General features: G+C 32.9%; 1 protein-coding gene across 1 annotated transcript in view; it reads left to right on the top strand.

Annotated features, from left to right (window-relative positions):
- The window catches only part of LOC134716925 (scavenger receptor cysteine-rich type 1 protein M160-like), a 105690-nt gene extending 80181 nt beyond the window's left edge, over window positions 1–25509 (top strand). The window contains exons 11-14 of the mRNA XM_063579944.1: window positions 4647–4770; window positions 16875–17011; window positions 23063–23074; window positions 25475–25509. Of these exons, the coding sequence (XP_063436014.1) occupies window positions 4647–4770; window positions 16875–17011; window positions 23063–23074; window positions 25475–25509 (308 nt within the window). The remainder of the gene's footprint in view (window positions 1–4646; window positions 4771–16874; window positions 17012–23062; window positions 23075–25474) is intronic.
- Window positions 25510–25774: the final 265 nt, after the last annotated feature.

The raw sequence follows: 25774 nt of genomic DNA, 5'->3' as shown, positions 1-25774 counted from the left end.
CGTCAATACTCCCAAAGCTCAGTAACTACAATAGTCGTGAGTGTCCTTTAAAGTCTTCAAACGAGAAAACTGACGGCATCATATATATAAAAATTAGATAAACGAAAAACAAATATGTAACACATAAGCAAACAACAATCACTGAATAACATGCTCCTGACTTGGGACATTCGCGGGGTTAAACATGTTAGCGGAATTCCAACCCTTCCCCCTAACCTGGGACAGTGGTATAACAGTACAACCTAAGAACGAACTATAAAAAAATCAGTTCAAAAAGCCTTAACTCATCAGATGGACAAAAATACAATTGGACGTGGCCCGGTACTTGTTCATCCAAACAACAAAAAGCCACAAGGAACAGATCTGAGAGTACTTGCAGTTATCAGACAGCTAGTTCAAAGCCACCAACAACTAATAAATCATACATCTAAGACTATCAATCCGTACACATCCAACTCCACCTACAACTCGCATGCATGTGTCATTTGTTTGCAGAAGTGAACACACACAGAACAATCACACACGTATCAGAGGTCCTTATGATTATTCTGTCGCTCTTTTCCATTTCTGATAACTTCATGTCACAGTATCAGGCATTAGTCAGCATACGAGTATTGACCCTTGGAGAGTGCTAATGAAGTTGCGACAGTCATTAACATTATTGTCTGAAATAACTTCGACAATTTCGGATTTACAAACGTTCCAGCTGAGGAAAGCTTACTATAAGGTGGAATCATAGGGCATTTGTCATAGTTTTGAAGAGGAAAAACTACCAAAGAAATTAGGGAGAGTCTGTTGGTTTACTTTAACAGAAAGAAACTTCTTCCAGTCAGGAGTCCTTCTCCCTTCAATAATCTGATACACTTTGGTTGAAGGTGTACTTTTTGTGCGGCTTCCCTTTTCAACAGACAACTTTATTGAGCTTTTCATGTTGCAGCGGTAAATACTATCTTCTAGAGAAAAGCATTGGGTGATATTTTTATAATTGTCACCTGCAAGGTCACCATGGTTTTTTTCTTCTTTTTTGTTATCATCAATACATGTAAGCAATGCTTTAGCACCTCAAACATATCAAATAAACATGCAAAAAAATGAAATATTTTAAAAATACATAAAAAAAAATCACGATAACCAACACGAAATGGGACCTTGAACTAACAAAAAAGATCGAATTGAACAAATTTTATCAATGAAAAATCGTTGTGATACAAAATATCATTTATAGATTAAAATGATAGTATCGGTCCGGTTCAATTTTTTTACAAGTCGAATTTTAAGTGAAAAACCTGCATCTTCATTTTGTAGTGTATAATTTGTTTCAATGAACAAGTTGAAATAATGCTTCTGAGATAAATAAGTTTGAAATTGTTGTTTAATAAAGGTTTGAAATATCATATTAATGTTGTTTATTTCACATTTTGCGTAAAAATTAATGATGAAAATGAATTGAAACGTACTCTTTTAAATGCAAAATATTCGTAGTATTCAATTTTCACAAAAACTCCTCAATAACGGATTAATTTTGCTAAACTTTGTTTGAAATTATTAAAATAATGTGTTACCACAATGTATATATTAACAAAAAGAATATCACGAATGTTCTTTTAGAATGTAGGCTAAAAATCTTTTGAAAGCATTTTTTTCTTTAAAGTAAGGGAACGAACTTCAAAGCCCATTTTACAAAAATTGCACCGTACGATTTTTTGACGACAAGTCAAAATGTGAAGTGTAACCTTTGAACTACCAATACTGTGATTTACAGCCGTATAGTCCGAATGACGATTAAACTCCTTAAATAAGCGACTTTTTCTTACTTGGTCACCGTACTACTAAACCCGTTATGAAATTAATTTCAGTTTTTGTTGGACAAAAAAACCTTAACCCGGTAAAACCTTACTTTTACCTGACGTTTATACATTTTTATCGAATGCAGAAACATTACGTATTTTCGCACAAAATTTTAATACTATTGTTCATGTAAGCAAACAGACATACCTCATGTTTGTACTTAATTGTGTAATATAAGTTAGTAATTCAAAACACAAGCTAAGTTACGTTTACATTTTTGAATAAAAACACAGATTATTTCTGGTCGTTTATCATTTTGGTTCTTTTTTATCTGGCAATTTACTACAACAGTTGTTACTAAATTCATTTCTCATTTCAGTCTCTTGTGTGGTTGGTGTTTTTGTGGCTCAGTTAAGTTAAAAAATGGTTGTTTTATTTTATGGAGGAATATGTTTTGTATCGGTGTTTGATAATATTAATCTTTTTAGAATTACATCGGTCGGTCTAATTTAAGCCGTATTTGGCACAACTTTATGAAATTTTGGATCCAAAATACTCTTCAACTTTGCACTTGTTTGGCTTTTTAAATATTGTGCTATTAGCGTCACGGATGAGTCATATGTAGACGAAACGCGCTTCTGGCGAACTAAATAAACTCATCATAGATACCAGGACTAAATTTTGTATATACGCCAGATGCGCGATTCGTCTACAAAAGATTCATCAGTGACGCTCGAATCCAAGAAAGAAAAAAAGGCCAAATAACGTACGAAGTTAAAGATCCTAAAAGTTTTGCCAAATACAGCTAAGGTAATCTATGCCTAAATTATCATCCTGGTACCCTTTATAACTATTACGACATAAAACATAGCATTACCTGGACTCTGGAAGCAATAGAGTATAAAGTATGTTCTTCTTTGTTTAGAACTATCTTTGGTGTGTTTAGTTCCCAACAGGTAACACTATTCAGCAATAAAATTCATGCCAACAAGGACAACTACAGTTGTTTCAAAGCAGAATTGGCAATAGGTTTTACGAGCAATTTACTGCACCTTATTTATAAATTGTGCCAATCATGCATGTTCAACACTTAGTAGAAAAAGACTCTCACCTTGTTGAAATCTGAAACCCTATCACCGATTTGAACGGCAATCTTTGTAAAAATAATCTGGATAGATTCTTGACAATGTAACACAACAAAATCGAGCCCGGTCAAAAAGGAACATACTGGAAATTCGTACATATCTAAAACAAGATAGTGTCTACACATAGGTGTAGATATAAACTATGTATAGTTCATATAGTTATTAAATGATATGAGCAAATAAGCCCTAATACGGATAAATCAGCATGTGCAATACTAAAAACATTCCACTGTCGATATAAATCAAGATTTAATATTGCTCTTCGAACAGGGCCAATACGGAAAAAAACAGGGCAAATACAGAAAAAAGCGGGAAAAAAGCCGTATTATACAGGACGTTCACTTCCGGTTTTCAATTTTCTCACGCCATTTCTTAACTTTGGAAGTATAGTTATGCATAAAAACATTTGTATAATATTTTTTAAATTAAATTCATAAAATAAACAGGTTAAATGATGTGCAATGTTTTGTAACGTCTTTTAAAAAGTTTTGAAACGGATGGGCTAATACGGGACGTTCACTTCCGGTTTTTAATTCTCTTATAATCATTTAATAAAAGTGTTATGAACTGGCTGTTTCTGTATTGGCACTTGTATATATTCTCGGTCAGCTGTATTGGCCCTCGACACTACGGGTCTCGAGGCCAATACAGCAAACCTTGAATCTATACCAGTGCCAATACAGAAACAGCCAGTTAATAACACTATATTTTTAAGTAAACAGATGAAAGGACTAGTGATCCTTGTAGAACTCATATTGACTGATAATTTTGAATAATATAAAATTAAGAATAAATTCTCAAATTTATTGCATATATTGTCTGCTTCTCAGATATGAAGCTCGTTGTTTTCTGTTATCCAACATTCCGGGAACTAGTGCGGTCGGATTTTAAATAACAGTATACAAATCCCGTCAACATAAAATGTTTAGAAGTGAACATCTTACAGTGAATAGGAATAATAGTATATAATAGTTATATGTGTCTTGTCACAATTTAAGTACTAAGAAGTACATAAACTGGCCTTTAATTGACAGATTTATATGGAGCACATATAAGAATTTATCGCGCCGCGGGTAAATTATCACGTTGTGATTCTTTTAACGCCGTCCTGCGGAAACCCCCAATGAAACAGTAGGGGGTTAATTAATTTCATAACGGTTCCAGGACGTCACGTCTACTGTTAATGATGACGTCATCCATTGATGTTGTTGTATTTTATTGCTTTTTTCTACAAAATGCAGCAATAAAATATAAACTACAAGATGTGGAATGATTGCCAATGACACAACTATCCACAAAAGACCAAAATGACACAGACATTAACAACTATAGGTCACCGTACAGTCTTTAACAATAAGCAAAGCCCATACCGCATAGTCAGCTATAAAAGGTCCTGATAAGACAATGTAAAAAACTGTTTATAAAATGATTGGTATAATAACACAATGTTAAGAGTACCCAAATGTTTGACATTTTATCTGTTAGCGCTGTTTGTTTTGTACACGTATTGTTGACAATATGCGACTGCCATACAAGTGTTTAGTTTATTTTAAAACAAGGTTTAATCCACAAATTTCTGCATATGATTAGGGACTTTCCGTTTTGAATTTTCCTCTACGTTGAGTATTTTTGTGATTTTACTTTTTAATATTTCTGTTTTTTTTCAAAGTTCAAAACTATACAAATGTAATAAACCCTTTTAATTTTGTAAAGGTGACTTACGAATCATCTCAAAGAGATTAGAGATATTTCACGACAACGAATGGGGAGCAGTTTGCGGAACACCCTTTGGCGATAATGATGCTACAGTTGCCTGTCGACAGCTTGGAGGAGTGAAGTATGAAATATTACACTTTACGTTATAACATTTCTTCTATAAAAAAAAACGCTGAAACGGTCAAATAAACGCGTGAATAATACGTTACCAGTATATGCAACTGCAATTACTATATCTGCAACTGCAATTACTATATCTGCAACTGCATGTAATTGTATCTCGATTAAGGCTCTTATTATCGAGTGTCATGTACTGGGAAAACACACGACTGAAAGTTGTCTGAATGATAGCATAAAATCTTTATTTTTAATTTTCATTTGGTCGTTCAAACTTTCTTTGTTCACATTTTTAGCCAGGTTATGGGGTATCCTCTAATTATTTTATTGCAAATTCACTTTCAAATCTTTTAAAATGAATGTTTGATTCAATTTTAGGCTCTCTTTCTTGATATTGTCACATATTAACTTTATATAAATATGATTGAGAGGATGATACAACAGTTTGTTACACCGAGAAAATATTGTCCACAGAGGCGATGGGGAGGGGTACCAAACTGTTTTGTATATTTGAGTGGAAAAAATATATTATTGAGATTTTTTATGAATAAATTGCAATATATTTGTTGAGTTTGTAAGATTGATATTGCAACAGACAGTCGGTATTTCAATGAGTAATAATTGAACACGTCTTTTAGCTGATATAGTTTTGTATTCGTATGAAGCAGAATTCATTCAGTACCTTCTCAAAGATGAAAAGAAAAAGCACCTTGCGAAATTCTCTTATTTAACTTTCAGATATATTGACGATATCCTATCACTGAATAACCCATATTTTAGTCAGTATTTGCATCTTATCTATCAAAGTTTGCTTGACATTGAGAATACTACTGATACAAGAAGGACTGATTTAAACCTTTATCTGTTCCTCAATATTGACACAGATGGACGACCTCGCACAAAAATCAATGCCAAACGTTATGTAAACTGGAACAAAACATATTTTGTTAAATAAAAAAACAAACAAATATTTTCTGAATAAAAATTTGACTGAATTCAGACAGGTATGCCAAAAAAAACATCTAAACTTTTTTAAAATAATTATCAGAATATAATAACACTTGGCATTTATACTTCTCAGACATCTTGCTGAGTAATTGTGAAGTTTCATAAGTATACTATAAATAGTTTATGTCTAATAGGCCTCAGACAAAAAATTAATGCCCTTTGTCCGTGGTCTAGGAATAAAGTTCCCAATTATCATTTTGGGGTATTTCTACCTTAGTATTCTAACTAGTGTTTTTTAAGAGATACTTACTATTCAAGTGCTCCTTTAAGTTGGATATATATTGAAATAACTAAAAAAAAAAAGTGAAAGTGAAAGTAGTGATTTGGCATGAATGAGAGTAGGGTAGAACTAGTTATCAAAGGTACCGGGATTATAATTTAGTACGCCAGACGCGCGTGTCGTCTACACAAGACTCATTAGTGACGCTCATATCAAAATATTTATAAAGCCAAACAATTTCCATGTTAAAGAGCATTGAGGGTCCTAAATTCCAAAAAAATGTGCCAAATACGGCTAATGTAATCTATGAATGGGATAAGAAAATCCTTAGTTTTTTTTTAAAATTCAAAATTTTGTATTAAACAGTAAATTGTGTAAAAATGACCACATTATTGATATTCATGTCAACACCAAAGTGTTGACTACTGGGCTGATCATACCCATGGGGACGAAACGTCCACCAGCAGTGGCATCGACCCAGTGGTGTAAATAGTTATCAAAGGTACCAGAATTATAATTTAGTACGCCAGACGCGCGTATTGTCTACATAAGACTCATCAATGACGCTCATATCAAAATATTAATAAAGCCAAACAAGTACAAAGTTGAAGAGCATTGAGGATCCAAAATTCCAAATCGTTGTGCTAAATACGGGTTATGTTATCTATGCCTGAAATAAGAAAACCCTTAGTTTTTTCGAAAAATTCAAAGTTTTGTTAGCAGGAAATTTATAAAGACGACCACATTATTGATATTCATTTCAACACCGTAGTGTTCACTTCGGGGCTAGTTATACCCTCGGGGACGAAACGTCCACCAGCAGTGGCATCGACCCAGTGGTGTAAATAGTTATCAAAGGTACCAGGATTATAATTCAGTACGCCAGACAATAAACTAATCCCAATATTACTTAATTGTACAATTTACCGACTAGTAATTAAACTATATAAAAGTTTTGAAGCAATTCAGGGATTGTGTAATAATGCTGTATTTAGATGGAACGAGGAGAGATATGGTATATTACTACTGCCGGTGTATTTGTCGTTAGAAATAAGGAGAAGGTGGGGGTTGAAATGCCTATGAAAGTGCGGTCTTGAATTTGTTTTCCTTCATCGAGTATTGAACAACTTGAAAGATAGAGAAATTCTAATGTACCTTCCAACCACTCAAATGCTTAAAAACAAGAATTTCGTGACTTAAACAAAATCTTAAAATGAAGAAAATATATTTTGGACTTGAAAAATTTTGGATTTTAGTCAGCAGCATTCACAACTTTATTCAGATTTTTTAGATAATTATTCAAATTTAATAATATTACATTAGTGTTCTTCATTAAAATCATATGATAATATACAAAACAACATTTCAAAGTTTCAAATGTAACCATTATATATATATAATAATACAGTTGTACCAATATTTTTAAGAATTGTTTCTTATTTTCATTGCATCACTTACGAAAAGGTAAAATCACAAAAATACTGAACTCAGACAAAAATCAATTCGGAAAGTACATAATCACATGGAAAATGAAATAACAAAACGCATCAAAAACGAATGGACAAGATCTGTCATATTCCTGACTTGGTACTTATATCTGTATATTTATCACAAGATATCAAAAATATGTTCTTCAGTCTCTACTTCAGTGCAAAATTTGCGTTATCGTTTTCCTCTTGGAATTTTGGATTTAGTATATATATTAAAACAATATGAGTATGAACATTAATAATCACATCATGGCAAAGGATTTTGCAAAGTGAATTATCATAGTTTTCAAAATAACCTCAAATTATAGAAAGCTTTTAAATCAGAAAGAACTGGCCTTTTTTATTTTAGTGGTATTGAGTACGGTGTCGAAGCATACATTTTATACCTTTTATAAACGCGAGCCCGTTTGAGCGCATGGAAACTGGTGTAAATACATTGACACTATGAAATCATACACAGTCATGTATTTAATTATTATTGTATCAATTTCTTAACCGTTATTTATCTGAAAATAATCATAGTGTATTATATAGTAATACTAAAATGTATATTTGTAAAGCGTATGTCCTTCGCTGTACATATAGTGTGTAGGACATGCTTTTGTAGATTGGGATGAAAACAATTTTAGCTTGACATAAATATTTATTGTTAACTCCATAAAGTCCTTGTAAAACGAGAGTTATAAATGCTTGCTATGACAGATTTAAAAACTAATACATAAGCGTTTATAACTTTCCTTTTTTAGAATATTTTATAAGAACAACGTACGGTGAATGACTGCCGGATGACGTATCTGTAAGATAGTGTATTGTTGTTGATTTTAACAAGATGTCAACAGGTTAAATCCCTACGGTTTGACTTACGACTACCTGTTAACAATCGTAAATAAACGATCAAACTTACGATAAAATTTGACGTACGACCAACGTATGATCTAAGATTGTCATGCGATTTTTTTTTTTTAACGATGGCCTGGCTATCGTTTCAGAAAGAATCATACGATTTACGTTTATGATAAAACTCACGTGAAGCGTTAGATTTTACCTACGAGTATTTCACAAAGGTGATTGCAAACGTAACGTAAACGTACCGTAAACTTACGATTACAATGAAAAATTGGTGCTTTCTTTGACATCCGCGTTCATGTCTAAAAAAAACAGGAAGAAAATTCATAACATCGCGTTATGAAATGGTAATCTGTTGTTTATTTTGTTTGCATCTATGTATGGTAACTAGGTTTTGTGAGGTAAGCTTGATAAAATATTGTCTAGTTTTAAGATATATCTCTCCTTTGGGTTTTTTCAAGCGCAGTCTGTTTTTGCCAAAGTTGATGAATGAAGAAGTCCACAAAAAAAATCAGACAAGTTCATTGGGACTGCGGCATATCTTGAATGCAAATAAAATGAATTTTAAAATCATTAAAACGAAATTATAGGTACCTTCAAATGTTAAAAATGAACTGGTATACAATTAGTTGTTAAGCATTGTGATATTTTCTGGAGCAAGTCTAGGCTTTTTAAAATGAGGAATCTACTGAAGTACTGGCAACATAACATAAAGACTTGGATATTTAAAAGTATTTGCATATTTTTATTTTATATTTCACAACGCTTTGCATTTGCTACTGTGGAATCTAAACATATGGTCATCAGAACCAGGGGTATGTTAAAGAACGTCTCGTCCTTTTTCTAAAAAAAGGTTCATCGGAAGGTACGAAGACCTTGTTGATAAATATTCCGTATCAACTTCTCAAATAATACACGATGGTCTTGATGTATAGATTCTGCGTACTGATGTTGTTTATCATCTTAACAACGTGTTTTCTTGTTCTTTCATTTCTCTTTGTTCTATTATTAATATTAATTTTACTGTTGAATGGTTTTATGTGATATCCGTTTGACGTGGCTCGGTACTTATACATCTCGTCAACGTGTTTGTATTGGCTTTCTTCTTTTTTTAGTGGTTTGTTTTGTATATGCGATTTTTTGAATTTCTTTTGATCTTATAACGTAACTCTGTACTTAAAAAGATCCCGTCAGTATGATATTGTTCTATTATATGTCATTATGATATATTTCTATTATGAAGTACTATATACGTTGAACCCCAAACGTCAAAATCATTCAATCGCGTAGTGGAATCAACTGTTTTTGGATTCTTATAAATTCTGTATAATCTTTTGGACTAGTTTAAATCTCGTTCTATTTCTAAAATTTATTGTTACATACTTTTGATTTTTTAACCCTGTATGCTAACATTGCCTATGTAAATTTTACAATTGTTTGTATGGACATTGAACGATAAATTTATGTGACGTATAAAAATGTCTGACGTCAGGCACTCAAATCAATCAATGTATTCGTAGATAGTAGATGTGTTTGTGTTCTGTTAATTTGTTCTTTTTAAAATTGTTATACGATGATGACTGATGTACCCATATTTAGACTATTTTATTTATTGTGTCTGTTTAATTAACGCATCAATGTAACTATAACGGAATTTGATGAGACTGTTACTAAAGTGAGAGGGTAAGCGCTATAGAACCAGGTTTAATCCACCATTTTCTGTATTGGAAAATGCCTGAACCAAGTGAGGAATATGACAGTTCTTGTCCATTCGTTTTTTATGCGTTCTGTTATTTGATTTTGCCATGTGATTATGGACTTTCCGAATTGATTTTCCTCTAAGTTCAGTATTTTTGTGATTTTTCTTTTCACTGAACATTGTCATTTCGGGGCATTTTATAGCTGACTATGAGGTATGGGCCGTATACTCATTGTTGACGGCCGTAGGGTGACCCATAGTTGTTATTTTTTGTGTCATGTTGGTCTCTTGTGGACAGTTGTCCAATTGGCAATCATACCATATTTTTTTTTTTTTAAGTGCAAAATTTTAATTAAGAGGCCAACTGAGAACCACCTCTTGGTTTGCAAATTTCTCGCTGCGTTGAAGACCCACTCATGGCCTTCGGCTGTTGTTTGTCGGGTTTTGTCACTGTTACATATTCACCATTTCCATACTCAGTTTTTCTCATCACTTGGCGTCCGTAGTCCGTCGTCTGTCGTCGTTAACTTTTACAAAAATCTTCTCCTCTGAAACTTCTGGGCCAAATGAAATAAAACTTGGCCACAATCATCATTAGGGTATCTAGTTTAAAAATTGTGTCCGGTGACCAGGCCAACCAACCAAGATGGCCGTCATGGCTATAAATAGAACAATGGGGTAAAATGCAGTTTTTGGCTTATTACTTAAAAACCAAAGCATTTAGAGCAAATCTGACGTTAATAAAATTGTTAATCAGGTCAAGATCTATCTGCCCTGAAATTTTCAGATAAATTGGACAACTGGTTGTTGGGTTGCTGCCCCTGAATTGGTAATTTTAAGGAAATTTTGCCGTTTTTGGTTATTATCTTGAATATTATTATAGATAGAGATGAACTGTAAACGGCACAAATGTTCAGCAAAGTAAGATTTACAAACAAGTCAAATGACCAAAATGGTCAGTTGACCCCTTTAGGAGTTATTGCCCTTTATAGTAATTTTTTTACAATTTTTCGTAAATCTTAGTTATTTTTTACAAAAAATCTTTTCCTCTGAAACTACTTGGCCAAATAAAAGCAAAGTTGGCCACAATCATCATTGGGGTATCTAGTTTAAAAATTGTGTCTTGTAACCTGGCCAACCAACCAAGATGGCCGCCATGGCTAAAAATAGAAAAAAAAGGGTAAAAAGCAGTGTTTGGCTTATAACTAAAAACCCAAAGCATTTAGAGCAGATCTGACTAGATAAAATTGTTAATCAGGTCAATTTCTATCTGCGCTGAAATTTTCTGATGAATTGGACAACTGGTTGTTGGGTTGCTGCCCCTGAATTGGTAATTTTAAGGAATTTTTTTGTTATTATATTGAATATTATTATAGATAGAGATAAACTGTAAACAGCAATAATTTACAGCAAAGTAAGACCTAAAAATAAGTCAACATGATCAAAATGGTCAAGTGACCCCCTGAGGAGTTATTGCCCTTTATAGTCAACTTTAAACAATTTTCATTAAATTTGTAAATTTTAACGAACATTTTCCACTGAAACTACTGGGCTAATCATTATAGTTAGGGATAATTGTACGCAGCAAGAATTTTCAGTAAAGTAAGATCTACAAACACATCACCATCACCAAAACACAATTTTGTCATGAATCCATCTATGTCCTTTGTTGAATATTCACATAGACCAAGGTGAGCGACACAGGCTCTTTAGAGCCTCTAGTTTATTCATATTCGCCGACATACTTAATTTGCAGAATTGACATTTTTCCCCGTCTGCATGAAATATTGCCATTAAATTAGACAATTTCCTGCCAAGTAATAAAACAAAATATTTTGATCCTTTTGACGGGATTGTTTGTTGATATCTTTTTTTGTAATCTGTTCATTTACCTATCGGTCAAAGTGTGTAGATTTTTTATGTTTGCATAGAAGTACAATGATTGACGATGCTAGGGACTGTGTAATACTAATAATAACGAACAAAAGTATTGATACATGAGGAGGGGTGAATAATTTATGTCTTTGAAAGCGGGGACTTGAATTAATTTTCTTTCATCAAGGTGGAAATTTGAAAACAAATAGAGAAATTCCCTTAGATGCTTAGAATGAAAATCTCGTCACCTTAACCATAAAGATAATATGAAGAAGTCAGATCTGTGAATTTTATGCCTACAACATTCTACATATAGAAATGAAATTTTATTGGCATAAACATAAACAATCACATCATGGGAAATTGAGTAATAATAGACTGCAATTAAACCTAGAATTATAGAAAAATGTTTAATCAGAAACAACTTAACAGGTGTTGAGTATGGGGTAGAAGCATATATTTATACCTTTGAAAACGAGAACCTGATAGAGCGCATAGCAACTGGTGTATTTAAATTGAAACTATATGGATTAATACCATTACATTCAGGTATTAAATAATTGTATTCGCAATTTCTGGACTGTTATTTGTTTTAAATAATTGTAATGTATATATACAAAAATGCTTAATTATAAAAGAGCACCGTCCTCCGCGGAAATGGTATACTTGTATAAAACTAACCACGTACAGCCACATGACTACGAATGAATTCAATTTTAGCTTAACATAAATATGTTATTTGATAACTTTATAAACTTCGTGTATAACGTGAGTGTGATAAATGCTAAGTATGACATAGATTTCAGAACTTAGTCAAGTAAATAAGCGTTTCTTAATTTCTTTTTTGAGAATATCTTATACAAATTGCAGTCCAAGTTAGGTACATGCACGCCGTACCTCTTCGTGATTTATCAAAAGCAGATATCCCTATATTATAATATATAGTCCCAATCAGTTATAAGATTTTATCGTAAAATATTTGAACTTATAGGAGCAAGGTGCTCATGTGAGTTAAATCAATATAACTTCAAATGTAGAAATGGTTTTACGACCATTTCAGGAATTAAAATTTTCTGTTACTTCAGATTGGGACAAAATAACATCAATACGTGTATTCTTAACATCTAATGGAACTTAAGTTTCAGTAAATTAATTTAAAGTTGTTGATTTTAACCAAATTGTCAACAGGTTAAATCACTACGATTTGACTTACGTCTGCCTGCTAACACTCGTAAGTTTTTGGTCAACTTACGATAAAATCCTACTGACGATTGTTTATGAAATGGTCAAAAACTTACGATTTGACGTTCGACCGACGTACGATCTAAGATTGTCGTACGATTCTTTGTGAAATGATGGCCTGAATTTTAAGTGCTATTTAGGGAAATTGCATGACATTTGTGTGTAGTTTGTTTACAAACTGTCATGAATATGTATAGTATTTTGTATAAGATAACTACACATGAATAAATATATTATACTTGTAAAATACTAGTAAATAGATCTTATCTCAAATAATATCGTTTGAACAAAAAACTTTAGATATGTGAATCTGTTTTGGACATTGTATTTCACAAAACAAAGCAGGCTATCGTTTCACAAAAAAAAACGTTTATACGCGTTTACGATTAACGTTTCACAAAAAAAAAACGTTTATACGCGTTTACGATTAACGTTTCACAAAAAAAAAACGTACGATTCGCGTTTACGATTTAACTTACGTTGGGTGTAAGATTTAAACTTACGAGTGCCAAGTTACAGGTATCTACAGATTGTAGATCCATGAAAATGGATATGTATATAACATACAAGTAATATTAAGTGACATGAATATCAATTATATGGTAATTTTTATAAATTTCCTGTTTTCAAAACTTTGAATTTTTTCCAAAAGCTAAGGATTGTCTTACCCCAGGAGTAGATTACCTTAGCCGTATTTGGCACAACTTTTTGGAATTTTGGATCCTCAATGCTCTTCAACTTTGTATTTATTTGGCTTTTTAAACTATTTTGATCTGAGCGTCACTGATGAGTCTTATATAGACGAAACGCGCGTCTGGCGTATAAAATTATAATCCTGGTACATTTGATAACTATTTACACCACTGGGTCGATGCCACTGCTGGTGGACGTTTCGTCCCCGAGGGTATCACCAGCCCAGTAGTCAGCACTTCGGTGTTGACATGAATATCAATTATATGTTAATTTTTATAAATTTCCTGTTAACAAAACTTTGAATTTTTTCCAACAACTAAGGATTTTCTTACCCCAGGAGTAGATTACCTTAGCCGTATTTGGCACAACTTTTTGGAATTTTGGGTCCTCAATGCTCTTCAACTTTGTATTTATTTGGCTTTTTAAACTATTTTGATCTGAGCGTCACTGATGAGTCTTATATAGACGAAACGCGCGTCTGGCGTATAAAATTATAATCCTGGTACATTTGATAACTATTTAATCTACTGATAACAAAGTCAATATTTATACCAATAATAACTATATTCAATGATCTTATTACAGTGTTGAATAGGTAATCTTTAAGAATAAGTTTATCTAAAGGAGCAAAAAGTTTACATGGATCATTTCTAAATTTCCTGGCACGGTTAACAACATTTCCGTAAAAATGAGGATGTGCTAACCCGTTTGAAATAAGTTTTCTACAAGTACAACTAAACTTCAAAACCAAATCTTTATATCTATGGAAAAAATTAGTAAAGGTTTTAAGTAATTTATGGTAACGATATCCCCGGTTTAATAATTTACCAGTAATACATAGGTTGCGTTCTTTAAAATCAAAAACGTCACAACAGACACGGGCATAGCGAACAAGTTGTTAAATATAAACACCGTAAGATGGTGCCAAAGGAACATCATCATCTAAAACTGGAAAATTAACAATAGGGAATGAAACATCGTGTCTTTTGTCGTAAATTTTAGTGTGTAGTGTCCCGTTTAAAACCGAAATATCTAAATCCAGGAAAGGACAGTTATTACCAAACACATTTGATTTATTTAAAGTAAGTTCCTTGGGGTAAATTTCAGCAGTATATTGAGCACGTGCCCATGGGTATACCTACAACCTGTCGATAAACTTTGTTGCCGAAACGTACGTAAATATTATCAAGGAGAAAATATACAGCCTCAATCATCTCATCATACCTCCAGTAAGTATATCCAGCATATTTACCTTTCTTATTAGAGAAGAAGGCTTTAATGAGTTGCAGCAAATATATGCTCATCAACTATGTACCTTTATATTTTGGCTTTCGAACTTTTTTCATCAGAGCGTCACTGGTAAGTCTTGTTTGGACGAAACGCGCGTATTAAATTTTAAACCTGGTACCTTTTGTAAGCTATTATTTGTGTGCTTCTTTGTCCTAAATGTTATTCCATTCATTTGTATTGTAGTCCTATCATGTCATATTGTCATTGTAATGTTATATTTAACATTGCCATACAAGCGGGAGGTTTGGCATGCCACAAAATCAGGTTCAACCCACCATTTGTTTTTAATGTCCTGTACCAAGTCAGGACAATGGCCATTTATATATTTTAGTTCTTTTCTGTGTGTGTTACATTTTAATGTTGTGTTTCTGTTGTGTCGTAGTTTGCATGATGTATTTGATGTTTTTCCCTCAGTTTTAGTTTGTAACACGGATTTTTATTTTCAAAATCGATTTCAAAAAGCGATATACTACTGTTGCCTTTATTTATAAGTATTAACATAAACAATCACATCAAGACAAAGTGAATTATAATAGTTTTCAAATTAAACTAGAATTATAGAAACGTTTTAAATCAGAAAGAACTGGCCAAGAAGGTATTCAGTACGGGGTTGAAGCATACCTTTTATACCTTTAAAAAAGACCGCAAACCTGAAAGAGTGCATTGCAACTGGTGTAATAACAATGAAACAAGGGAATCAAACCATAACATTCATGAAAGTCCATGTAGAACTAGCTGGGACGAAATAACATGAACACATGTATTCTGATCATCCATTGGAACTTAATTTTCTGTAAGATAGTGTATTGTTGTTGATTTTTAACAAAATGTCACCAGGTTAAATCACTACGATTTGACTGTTGACAATCGTAAATTTTACAATAAAACTTACGATAACCTTCTTTTTAATATTGTTAATGAAACGGTCAAAAACTTACAATTTGACGTACAACCGACGTACGATATAAGATTGGCATACGAATTTTTGTGAAACGATGGGCAGGAGATCGTTGGAATTTTTCAATACTCACATCTTGTTAATCCCAACCTAAGAGTAGGAAGTTTTTAAATGTTTTTGAAGCATTGGTTGGCTTAAATCCTGGTTTGACATAATTATTTGGAATCATTGCACAACACCAATGTTGTTTCCAGCTTGACATATACGTTATGGCGGCAGTGACAGGCCTTAACAACATTTGGTTCTTTAGGGATCCCCGCAGCAAGTATGATCATACAATCATTTAGCTTTTGAATTATAATTTGTATCAACAAAGCCACTGGCTGAGTTCCTAACCCATCTCTAAGAATAAATGGTTTCTGATTTTGAGATTTACAGCTTTGTATTCATGCAAGTATTTCAGCAATGGAGCAATTTACATATATAAAGGCAACAGTAGTATATCGCTGTTTAAAAGTTATAAATTGATTAAGAAACACAAATCCGAGTTACAAATTAAAACCGACGGGAACACATCAACTAGAAGAAGTATTCAAAGGAACAACATTAAAACTTAACTGCAACAAAAGCAATCGTCAATTACAATAGAAACGGACTATTTTATAATAACTGCCACATTTCTGACTTGTTACTTAAAGCCCGAAAACAGTACAAACATACGTTGAAACACTTAGAAAAGAGAAATGTATAAATAAATCACAACATATTGAGTTTGCAAGTGAATTGTCAATTCATCAAACAACATAGTTGTTAGATATCAATATCAGTATTATCAATGTGTTTTCAGGTCTGGAGATGTAAGACACAATTATTTGTTTCGTTATATTCGCAAAATATGGTTAACTGAAGTACACTGCTCTGGAAAAGAAAAAAAGTTGGCTACGTGTAAACATGCAGGATGGGGGGAAAACATGTACGGTTGCAGTAAGTCAGTAGAAATAACTTGCAACAGTAAGTACTGAGATCATTTATTTACTTTTTGATTCTAAATATCTAACTGCCTAATAATGATAAAAGACATACAAGAATAACTTAGACAGTTAAAAGACAACTAACAATGCTTTCAATCCAGGGGTACTAACTCAAGTAAACCGTACCTGTTCCTGTACTGCATATCTATTTTCGTATTTACCTTTATTAAAAAAAAACTGTTAAACACGCTTCACAGCGTGTTAAACACGCTTCACAGCGGAAAACGTTATCGGTATGCTGAAGTTTTTTGGATATATATGTTAAATTTGAAGTTGAACTTTTTCTAAAAGATTTTGGTATTTCTATAGGAAAGAACGGTTTACCTGTCTTCTTATCATTGTTGTTTGAAGTTCCTTCAGAAACTTGTCAAAACAAGATGACCAATGAAGACATGTCATTTAATTTCACAAACAGATATATTGATGATGTTCTGTCCATTAATAGTTTCAATCTTTTCTGATTTGGTTCCATGAGTACATCTTCTAGAACTAGCAATTAAAGAAACAACAGACACGGCTTCCTCTTCATCATTTTTAGACTGATACCTCGAATTTTACATAATCAATCATCTGAATACCATAATCAAAGACAAACGAGACGATTTGATTTTGACCTAATAACTTTCCCAACCTTTATAGCAATACAAAACTTCACATAAATATGGGATATACATTTTGCAACTCGATCAAGACGCCTGCAGCTGCTACTCTGACTTTGTGAAAGTCACCAGTGTCTGAGCAGAAAGTTGATGAACTAAGTTTACATACATGTTTTTTTTTTTTATAGGGATTAAGATTATAACACACTGTTAACTGCTATATACTATTTTTTAAATTCTAGATTAAGACCCCATTTACACTTGTACGAAATTGAATCGATCTTTACCTGAGGGAATCACCAGCCCAGTAGTCAGCCACTTCGGTGTTGACATGGATATCAATTATATGTTCATTGTTATACATTTCCAGTAAACAAAACATTGAATATATTGAAAAAAACTAAGGATTTTCTTAACCCAGGCATATAATACCTTAGCCGTATTTGGCACAACGTTTTGGAATTTTGCATCCTCAATGCTCTTCAACTTTGTTCTTGTTTGGCTTTATAAATATTTTTATATGAGCGTCACTGATGAGTCTTATGTAGGCGAAACGCGCGTTTGGCGTATTAAATTATATTCCTGGTACCTTTGATAACTATTTATTTGAATCTATCGTAAACAGATCAATTTGATTTAATACTGGACAACCAAAATCGATCGAGATCGATCTTATCTAATCCAGTGCATTTACACTACAACATAAAAAGAACCGGTCTGATCTTATTACCTGATGTTTCGTAAACAAATAATCATACAATTTGAATATCTTGCACACATGTAGAAAATAGTTTGCTCATTGGGATTTAGTATGGATTTATTAGTTATTATTTTAGTTCATAGATCACAAGTCATTAATTATAGTATAACTAATCGCCGTATTTTAATATCAAAAAATAATACAACGCGTGACCGAACGACGCATGGATTAAACGAGTGGGCAGCACGAGTTTAATCCATAGCGGCGTTCGGTCACAAGTTGTCTTATTTTTGATATTCAAATACGGGGATTAGTTATACTTTTTATTACATTGTCAAATTGCTTTTTTTTATGACATTAATTTACAAAACTATATGTTTTTCCTACGCATGTTTTGTTTCGACGTTAACGACGTCTTGACAACGCCTATTGTTGTTTGACGTCAGAGAGTGAAATAACCACGTTTATTTCATATGTGAAATTATCGGTTTTTATCTAACTGGGAAATCAATGTAATTCATTGCAACCAATGTAATAAACAAAGATCTGTGTGCAGAATAACGTTAAAAGACGAACGGTCAATGCGTTTGAAAATGATGATTTGCATCAAAGAAATAGAACTTATCGATTTAGAAGATAATACCAAAACAACGGAATCTATTTATTTTTCTTATTCCATCTATCGTTTTGAAACACGTGTGTTTTTTCTGCCGAACATGCGCAAATTTATTTAATAATAAATAAGATCGATCTTTTTTTTTAAACGACCTGTGGAGGTAGACTTTTTATGTCCGATCTTTCCCGTTAACATTACACCAAAGATCGATCTTTTTTGCTAGTTTAAACGGAGTCTACTATGTTTGTTTGTTTTAAGCACAAGCTGCTGTAAATATAAGGGAATTTAATGCACCGGGCATACAAGTGAGAGGTTTAGCTAGATGATAAAATTAGAATTTGATCCATCTTTGATGATATTTTGGCTCGCAATAATGACGACAGCTGTATGTCTATTAGAGAGATTATCCTCCAGTAATTACTGTAAATAAACTCTTCATAGATACCAGGACTAATTTTTTTATATACGCCAGACGCACGTTTCGTCTACAAAAGACTCATCAGTAACGCTCGAATCCAAAAATGTTAAAAAGGCCAAATAAAGTACGAAGTTGAAGAGCATTGAGGGCCAAAATTCCTAAAAGTTTTGCCAAATCAGCTAAGGTAATCTATGCCTGAAGTAGAAAAGCCTTTGTATTTCAAAAATTCAAAAATTAAGCTAATACTAACAATGAACACTGTCTACTACCATGCGTAGTTACGTGACGATGTCGGGATAAGGGTATTTTGTTGGATCCTGACAGGAAGTTGTGCTAACTTTTAAAAACAATTGACACAGATAAAAATAATAAACAACATCAAAATGTGCAGGCTATCATACAATCTGTATTTGGTTAGATTGATTCGATCTGTATTGAGTCGTATACTATGAAAGGCAAATAAACTTGAACGATCCGTTGGTTCCCCGCCATAGCTTTTATGAGAGTTAGCATCTCATTTGTTACTAATTTGTTCTTCAACTGGAAGCAACATTACAAGTATGTGTGCAGATCTTCGGATCAATTAGTCCTAACTCCCGGTGTATTTAGTTCAAGGTCCAATTTTCTTGTTTCAAACGGTTACATCCCTTGTCACACCTTCTCTACTTGACTTTGCTTCAATTTTTTGCCTAAATTCCAACTACTACGAAATAATGTATTGTCCTGTACAAGAACAAGGTCCAAAATCTGATGGTTCCTCTTACTGACATGCCATTTTCCCCTAATACTAGTAATTAGCGATGAAAAATAATATATGTGCCATTTTCTCAAAAATGTAGTTAATACTACTTGTTGCACGAATGTTTAAAAGTTTTTTGAAATTGTCTAGCCATCGACATATAACGCACTTTTTCTTATTGTTTGAAACGTAGAATTCTGAGCGTTGCTAACTAATAACCATCGTTGTAGAATATAAAAGTCACAATGTATTATACATACTTTACATAAAAATACAAAACACATACACTCCGACAGTTCAAACCATTTCAGTCATCTTGTTCATACGTCAAAACCTGTATCCTTCTCACGTCACTATCACACAACGTCAAAATCCGTGAAACAACCTTAAGTGTAATTGTTTTTATAGACGTTGCTATCTCTGAATTGTGTGTAATTTTCATTTCAAAATACAAGTTCTTTACACGTGAAGTCCTTTTCGTATACTGGTCCCGATAATCCAGTTGAAACTCTAGGTTTGTCATAACTGTTTTCATCATTATTTTAAGAAGTAACAAACTGTATGTAACTTTGCTAAAATGGTGTCAATTTTCAGACACTAACTTCCTCTACCTCACCAGAGGTTACCGTTTGCTGTTCAACGTTCGGATGTCCAAAGTTAGTTATCATTAGCTTCGAAACTTTGGCAACTTAAGCCTCAGTTGCTTCATCAATTTATTTAGTTCCTCTTGTTTCAATTCAACCTTTCTAACGCTAACAACCTCTGTTCCACCAGTAACCACTTTTCAACGCTCGGCAGTTCCAAGATAGCTAGCTCTTCGCCCAAAACTTTCGCAACTGTAACTTCAGTTGCCTCTATTAAGTCACAAAAATACTCATATTTCAATTTATATGACTCAGTGATGCAATAAACAAACTTTTCACTCAGATAAACGAAATTATTACCTACATTTAATTTGCCAACAGTGTATTTGTCCTATAGCACATTTGACGCACTAACATGAACCACATTTCAAGGTGGTTTATTTCCCATCCCCTTCTATATCAAAAAGTGTATCTAATTTCTCTCTAAATAAAGGCAACAGTAGTATACCGCTGTTCAAAACTCTTAAATCTATGGACAAAAAAAATAAAATTGGGGTAACAAACTAAAACTGAGGGAAACGTATTAAATATAAGAAAAGAACAACGACACACACCATTAAAATGTAACACACACAGAAACGGACTAAGCATTAGACAAAATCCGATGAGAATAACAAATATAACATCAAAACCAAATACATGAATTTGGGATAGAAAAGTACCGTGACACGTCTTATAGTAATGTGAATTCACACTCAAATATTAGAGAAAACAAACGACACAACGGAAACACAACGTTAAAATGTTACACACATAGAAACGAACTATGATATAACAATGGCCATTTTCCTGACTTGGTACAGGACATTTTTATAGATACAAATGGTAGGTTGAACCTGGTTTTGTGGCATGCCAAACCTCAATATAACATTGAAATGACAAAATAATAATACACGACAACAATGCAAATAAAAAGGAGAACGTATTAGACAAAGAAACACATGATTAATAGATAACAAAAGGCGTCAGGTTTAAAATTCAATACACCAAAAACACGCCTCGTCCACACAAGACTCAGCAGTAACGCCCAGATATAAAAGATCGAAAGTGAAAAAAAGTTCAAAGTTGTACAGCACTGAAGATCAAAAGTTGAAAAAGGTTGTGTCAAATTCGGCTATGATGTTATGCTTGGGGTAAGAACATCCTTATTATTTAGAACAATTTATGCAATGGCAAACAATAAATTTTATTAAATGAATATAAAAGATATATATAATGAAACTGAAGTAGTAACTAATTACAGAAAACAAAACCCGAATACATAATGCAAAGACCAACATAAAAAAATAGACAAACCCGACGTAGTCCAGGGATCCAGGCAAAAAGTCATAAAAATGACGTAACATACGAAGTGTTGAAAAGGCACAAAAATGACGTCACATTTGAAAAAAACTATATCTCAAAAGTAACATAGAATTAGGATTGATTTAAGATTATACAAGAACTAGATACTGATATTACATACTTATTAATAGCAATTAACTATAATATATATATATATACAAATGTATCGAGGTTTGTGATTGGATAACAACACAGAGATGTCAGTATATATTCAGGAAACTGCCAGGGTATATACGACGTTTTTATCCCCAATTGTAACCTCAAAAACGTCATCATAACACCGGTTACTATGTGACGTAGTCAAAACTAATCAGACTGTCAGAGGCTCACAGAGGGAAAATAATGACGTGTTTCAGTCAATAATACATTTTTGATACAAATCACGCAATTAACACTTTTAATACTTAAATTTAATGTTAAAAGTGGTATTATTAATTATTACATACACCATAAAATTATGTTCACAGCAAATTAAAAAATCCTTCACGTATGCCGAACATATCAGGTTTCAACTTATATGTGTGTTGTCAACAAATACCTGCACTGGAAAACAACATTTAGTCAGGGGTAATCCGTAATATATGTGTAATTCAGGTCTTAGAAAGGGTATATACTGTGGCAATCCCGGCTTAGGGCGTATATCCCCTTCGCCTTCGGCTCAGGGGATATAAACTCTAAGCCGGAAATGTCACAGTATATACTCTGTCTGAGACCTGAATAACATATAATATTTATGTCCAGTTTGTTATGAATCCAACTTCAAACGTAAATTATCGTACAGATTACGTTGAACAAAATCAAATGTAATAAATCAAGGCGGTGATTAATTTTCTTTACCATAACACATAAACATAACACTTTCACTTCAAATACCGTGTTCTTTTAACTTACCAGTACATTACATCTAAAATACAGCATTTAATGTTGTTTTTCTTTTATTTCAGGTGAAAACGAAGGTAAGTCAAGATGGTTATCAAGGTACCAGGATTATAATTTAATACGCCAGACGTACGTTTCGTCTACATAAGATTCATCAGTGACGCTCATATTAAAAATGTTGAAAAGCCAAACAAGTACAAAGTTGAAGAGCATTGAGGACACAAAATTCCAAAAAGTTGTGCCAAATACGGCTAAGGTAGTCTACTCCTGGGATAATAAAATCCTTAGTTTTTCGAAAAATTCAAAGTTTTGTAAACAGGAAATTTATAAAAATGACGATATAATTTATATTCATGTCAACACCAGAGTGCCGACTACTGGGCTGGTAATACCTTCAGGAACGAAACGTCCACAGCAGTGGTTTCTACCCAGTAGTGCAAATTAATTCATATACTAGTATGTCAAAGAACGGGTATGACTCTGACCTTCCAAACAAAATGTATATATATGAAGTGGTTGAATAAAGATTTAATTAAGGCAAAATTATGAATACTTTTACACAAAAATGAGTGAATCTCGGAGAAGTTCATAATTTGTATATATTTTTTAAATCATCATTCAAAATTTTCGAAACAATTACTATGCTGTTAACATTCAGAGTAAAGGTCAATTCTTATGACAACATTTCAATAAAATATGTTTCTCGGTTTCAACACTATTTCAACGCTCATAAAGCCCCAAACAACATCGTTTGTGTGTGTAACATTCATCACATTAACTGCTTGATTAACGAATTAGTATTGACAATTCACTTGGAAACTTAACATATACCCTCACGGCACTTACCAAAGAGGAAATTCTGGATACTCATAGGTCTGTTTTATGGTCCTTTTGAATTTCAACCAAAGATGAAGAACTGGATCTTTCTTCACTGTATTGGATGCCTAAACTAATAAGTGTCCTTAAAATCAACGGTATATATTGCTGGGTCTTCTAAGTGCTCCATGAAACCTCTTTTTAAGTTATTAACATCTATTTTATCAGCAATCAAAGCCGGGCTTCAAAGTTATTGTGAAACTGCCTACTAGTATTCTAGAGATGGTGTGAATCAGATGTGGATAATAAAAAAATCCAAAGATCTTTTAGAGTACATACAATCTAACTCTTTCATCTTGCAATAGTACTAAAACATTTTGACTTTTCTACATTTTACACAATTATTCCACATTCCAAACTAAAAGACAAATTGAAAGAGTTGGTATTACTTTGTTTCATAAAAAAGAATGGCCACCGTTGATACAAGCATCTTGTCTTCGGGAGGGATAAATCCTACTTTGTAAAGGATCACTCTGATTCAAACAAAAAAATCTCATTATCAAGATGCTTGATTTCTTGATTGACAACATATTTGTTACGTATAGAAGACGTGTTTTTCAACAGACAGTCGGCATTCCAACGGAAACCAATTGTGCCCCTCTCATTGACCACTCGTTTCTGTATTATTATTGGACTGAATTCATGCAGAAACTTCATAGGGAGAAAGATAGGAAGTCAACAATATCCTTCCACTTATCCTTTCGCTATATAGATTATGTTCTCTCACTAAATAATTCAAAATTTGCTGACTATGTTGAACGCATCTATCCGAACGAACTAGAAATTAATGATACAACTGATACAGTTAAGTCGGCCTCATATCTTGACTTACATCTATAAATTGACAATGTGGGTCGGTTAAAAACAAAAACATTACGACAAAAGAGATGATTTCAGCTTCCCAACTGTGAACTTTCCAATGGGCGTCAAGTTGGTTACTTATTCCCTATTCCCTTTTCGTTACCTATTCTCTATTCCCTATTCGTTACCTATTCGTTACCTATTCCCTATTCCCTATTCGTTACCTATTCGTTACCTATTCCCTATTCCCTATTCGTTACCCATTTGTTACCTATTCCCTATTCCCTATTCGTTACCTATTCGTTACCTATTCCCTATTCCCTTTTCGTTACTTTTTCGTTACCTATTCCCTATTCGTTACCTATTCGTTACTTATTTGTTTTTTTAATATCCTTCCCCCTTTTTAATTATGGCATGGAATGGTTTAATATGGCTGCCGTTACCATGGAAACGGCACAAATGTGAAAAAAATCAGTTTTTGGTTTTTGGTGAGCATTGGATATGCTTCAACTCAGAATCATCATATTTTAAAACAGTTTAGGTGCCCACTATATACAGTTGTTGGATGATTTTGGCGATCATTGGAACTACTATGTTGCCATGGAATCTACACCAAAATTTTCAAAATTCTCAAAATGCTCAAAACTTCATGAAACTTCACAGTAATGATGAGCAACATTGGAAGATGTGGCATTTGGAGTTGGAATTTCCAAAATAGGTCTTGTTACCATGGAAACAATGCAAAAAGGTCAAAAATTTCAAAAATAAGAATTTTGAGCAAACTGGATGAAACTTTACAGGAATGGTAACTGGCATAGACAGACTTGGATTTTGAAGTTTGAATTTTCAAAATGGCCGCCGTAACCATGGAAACAGCAAAAATATCCAAAATTTCAAAATGTTCAAACTTAATGAAACTTTGCAAAAATGTTACTAGACATCAGAAGATGCTCTCTGTGACTTTGGAATTGTCAAAATGGCTGCTACCTGACAGTAGGGGGAAGGGTGCCATCCGTTATTGATAGCAATTATAAATCTAGTTGATACTCTTATATCTGGTAATAGTTCTAAATTTGTTGAGGTAAAATGATCTTTTTATG

Source organism: Mytilus trossulus, chromosome 4, assembly GCF_036588685.1.
Source record: "Mytilus trossulus isolate FHL-02 chromosome 4, PNRI_Mtr1.1.1.hap1, whole genome shotgun sequence".
NCBI classification, from domain to species: domain Eukaryota; kingdom Metazoa; phylum Mollusca; class Bivalvia; order Mytilida; family Mytilidae; genus Mytilus; species Mytilus trossulus.
Note: the sequence above shows the minus strand (reverse complement) of the source record. Positions and strands in the feature narration are given on the sequence as shown.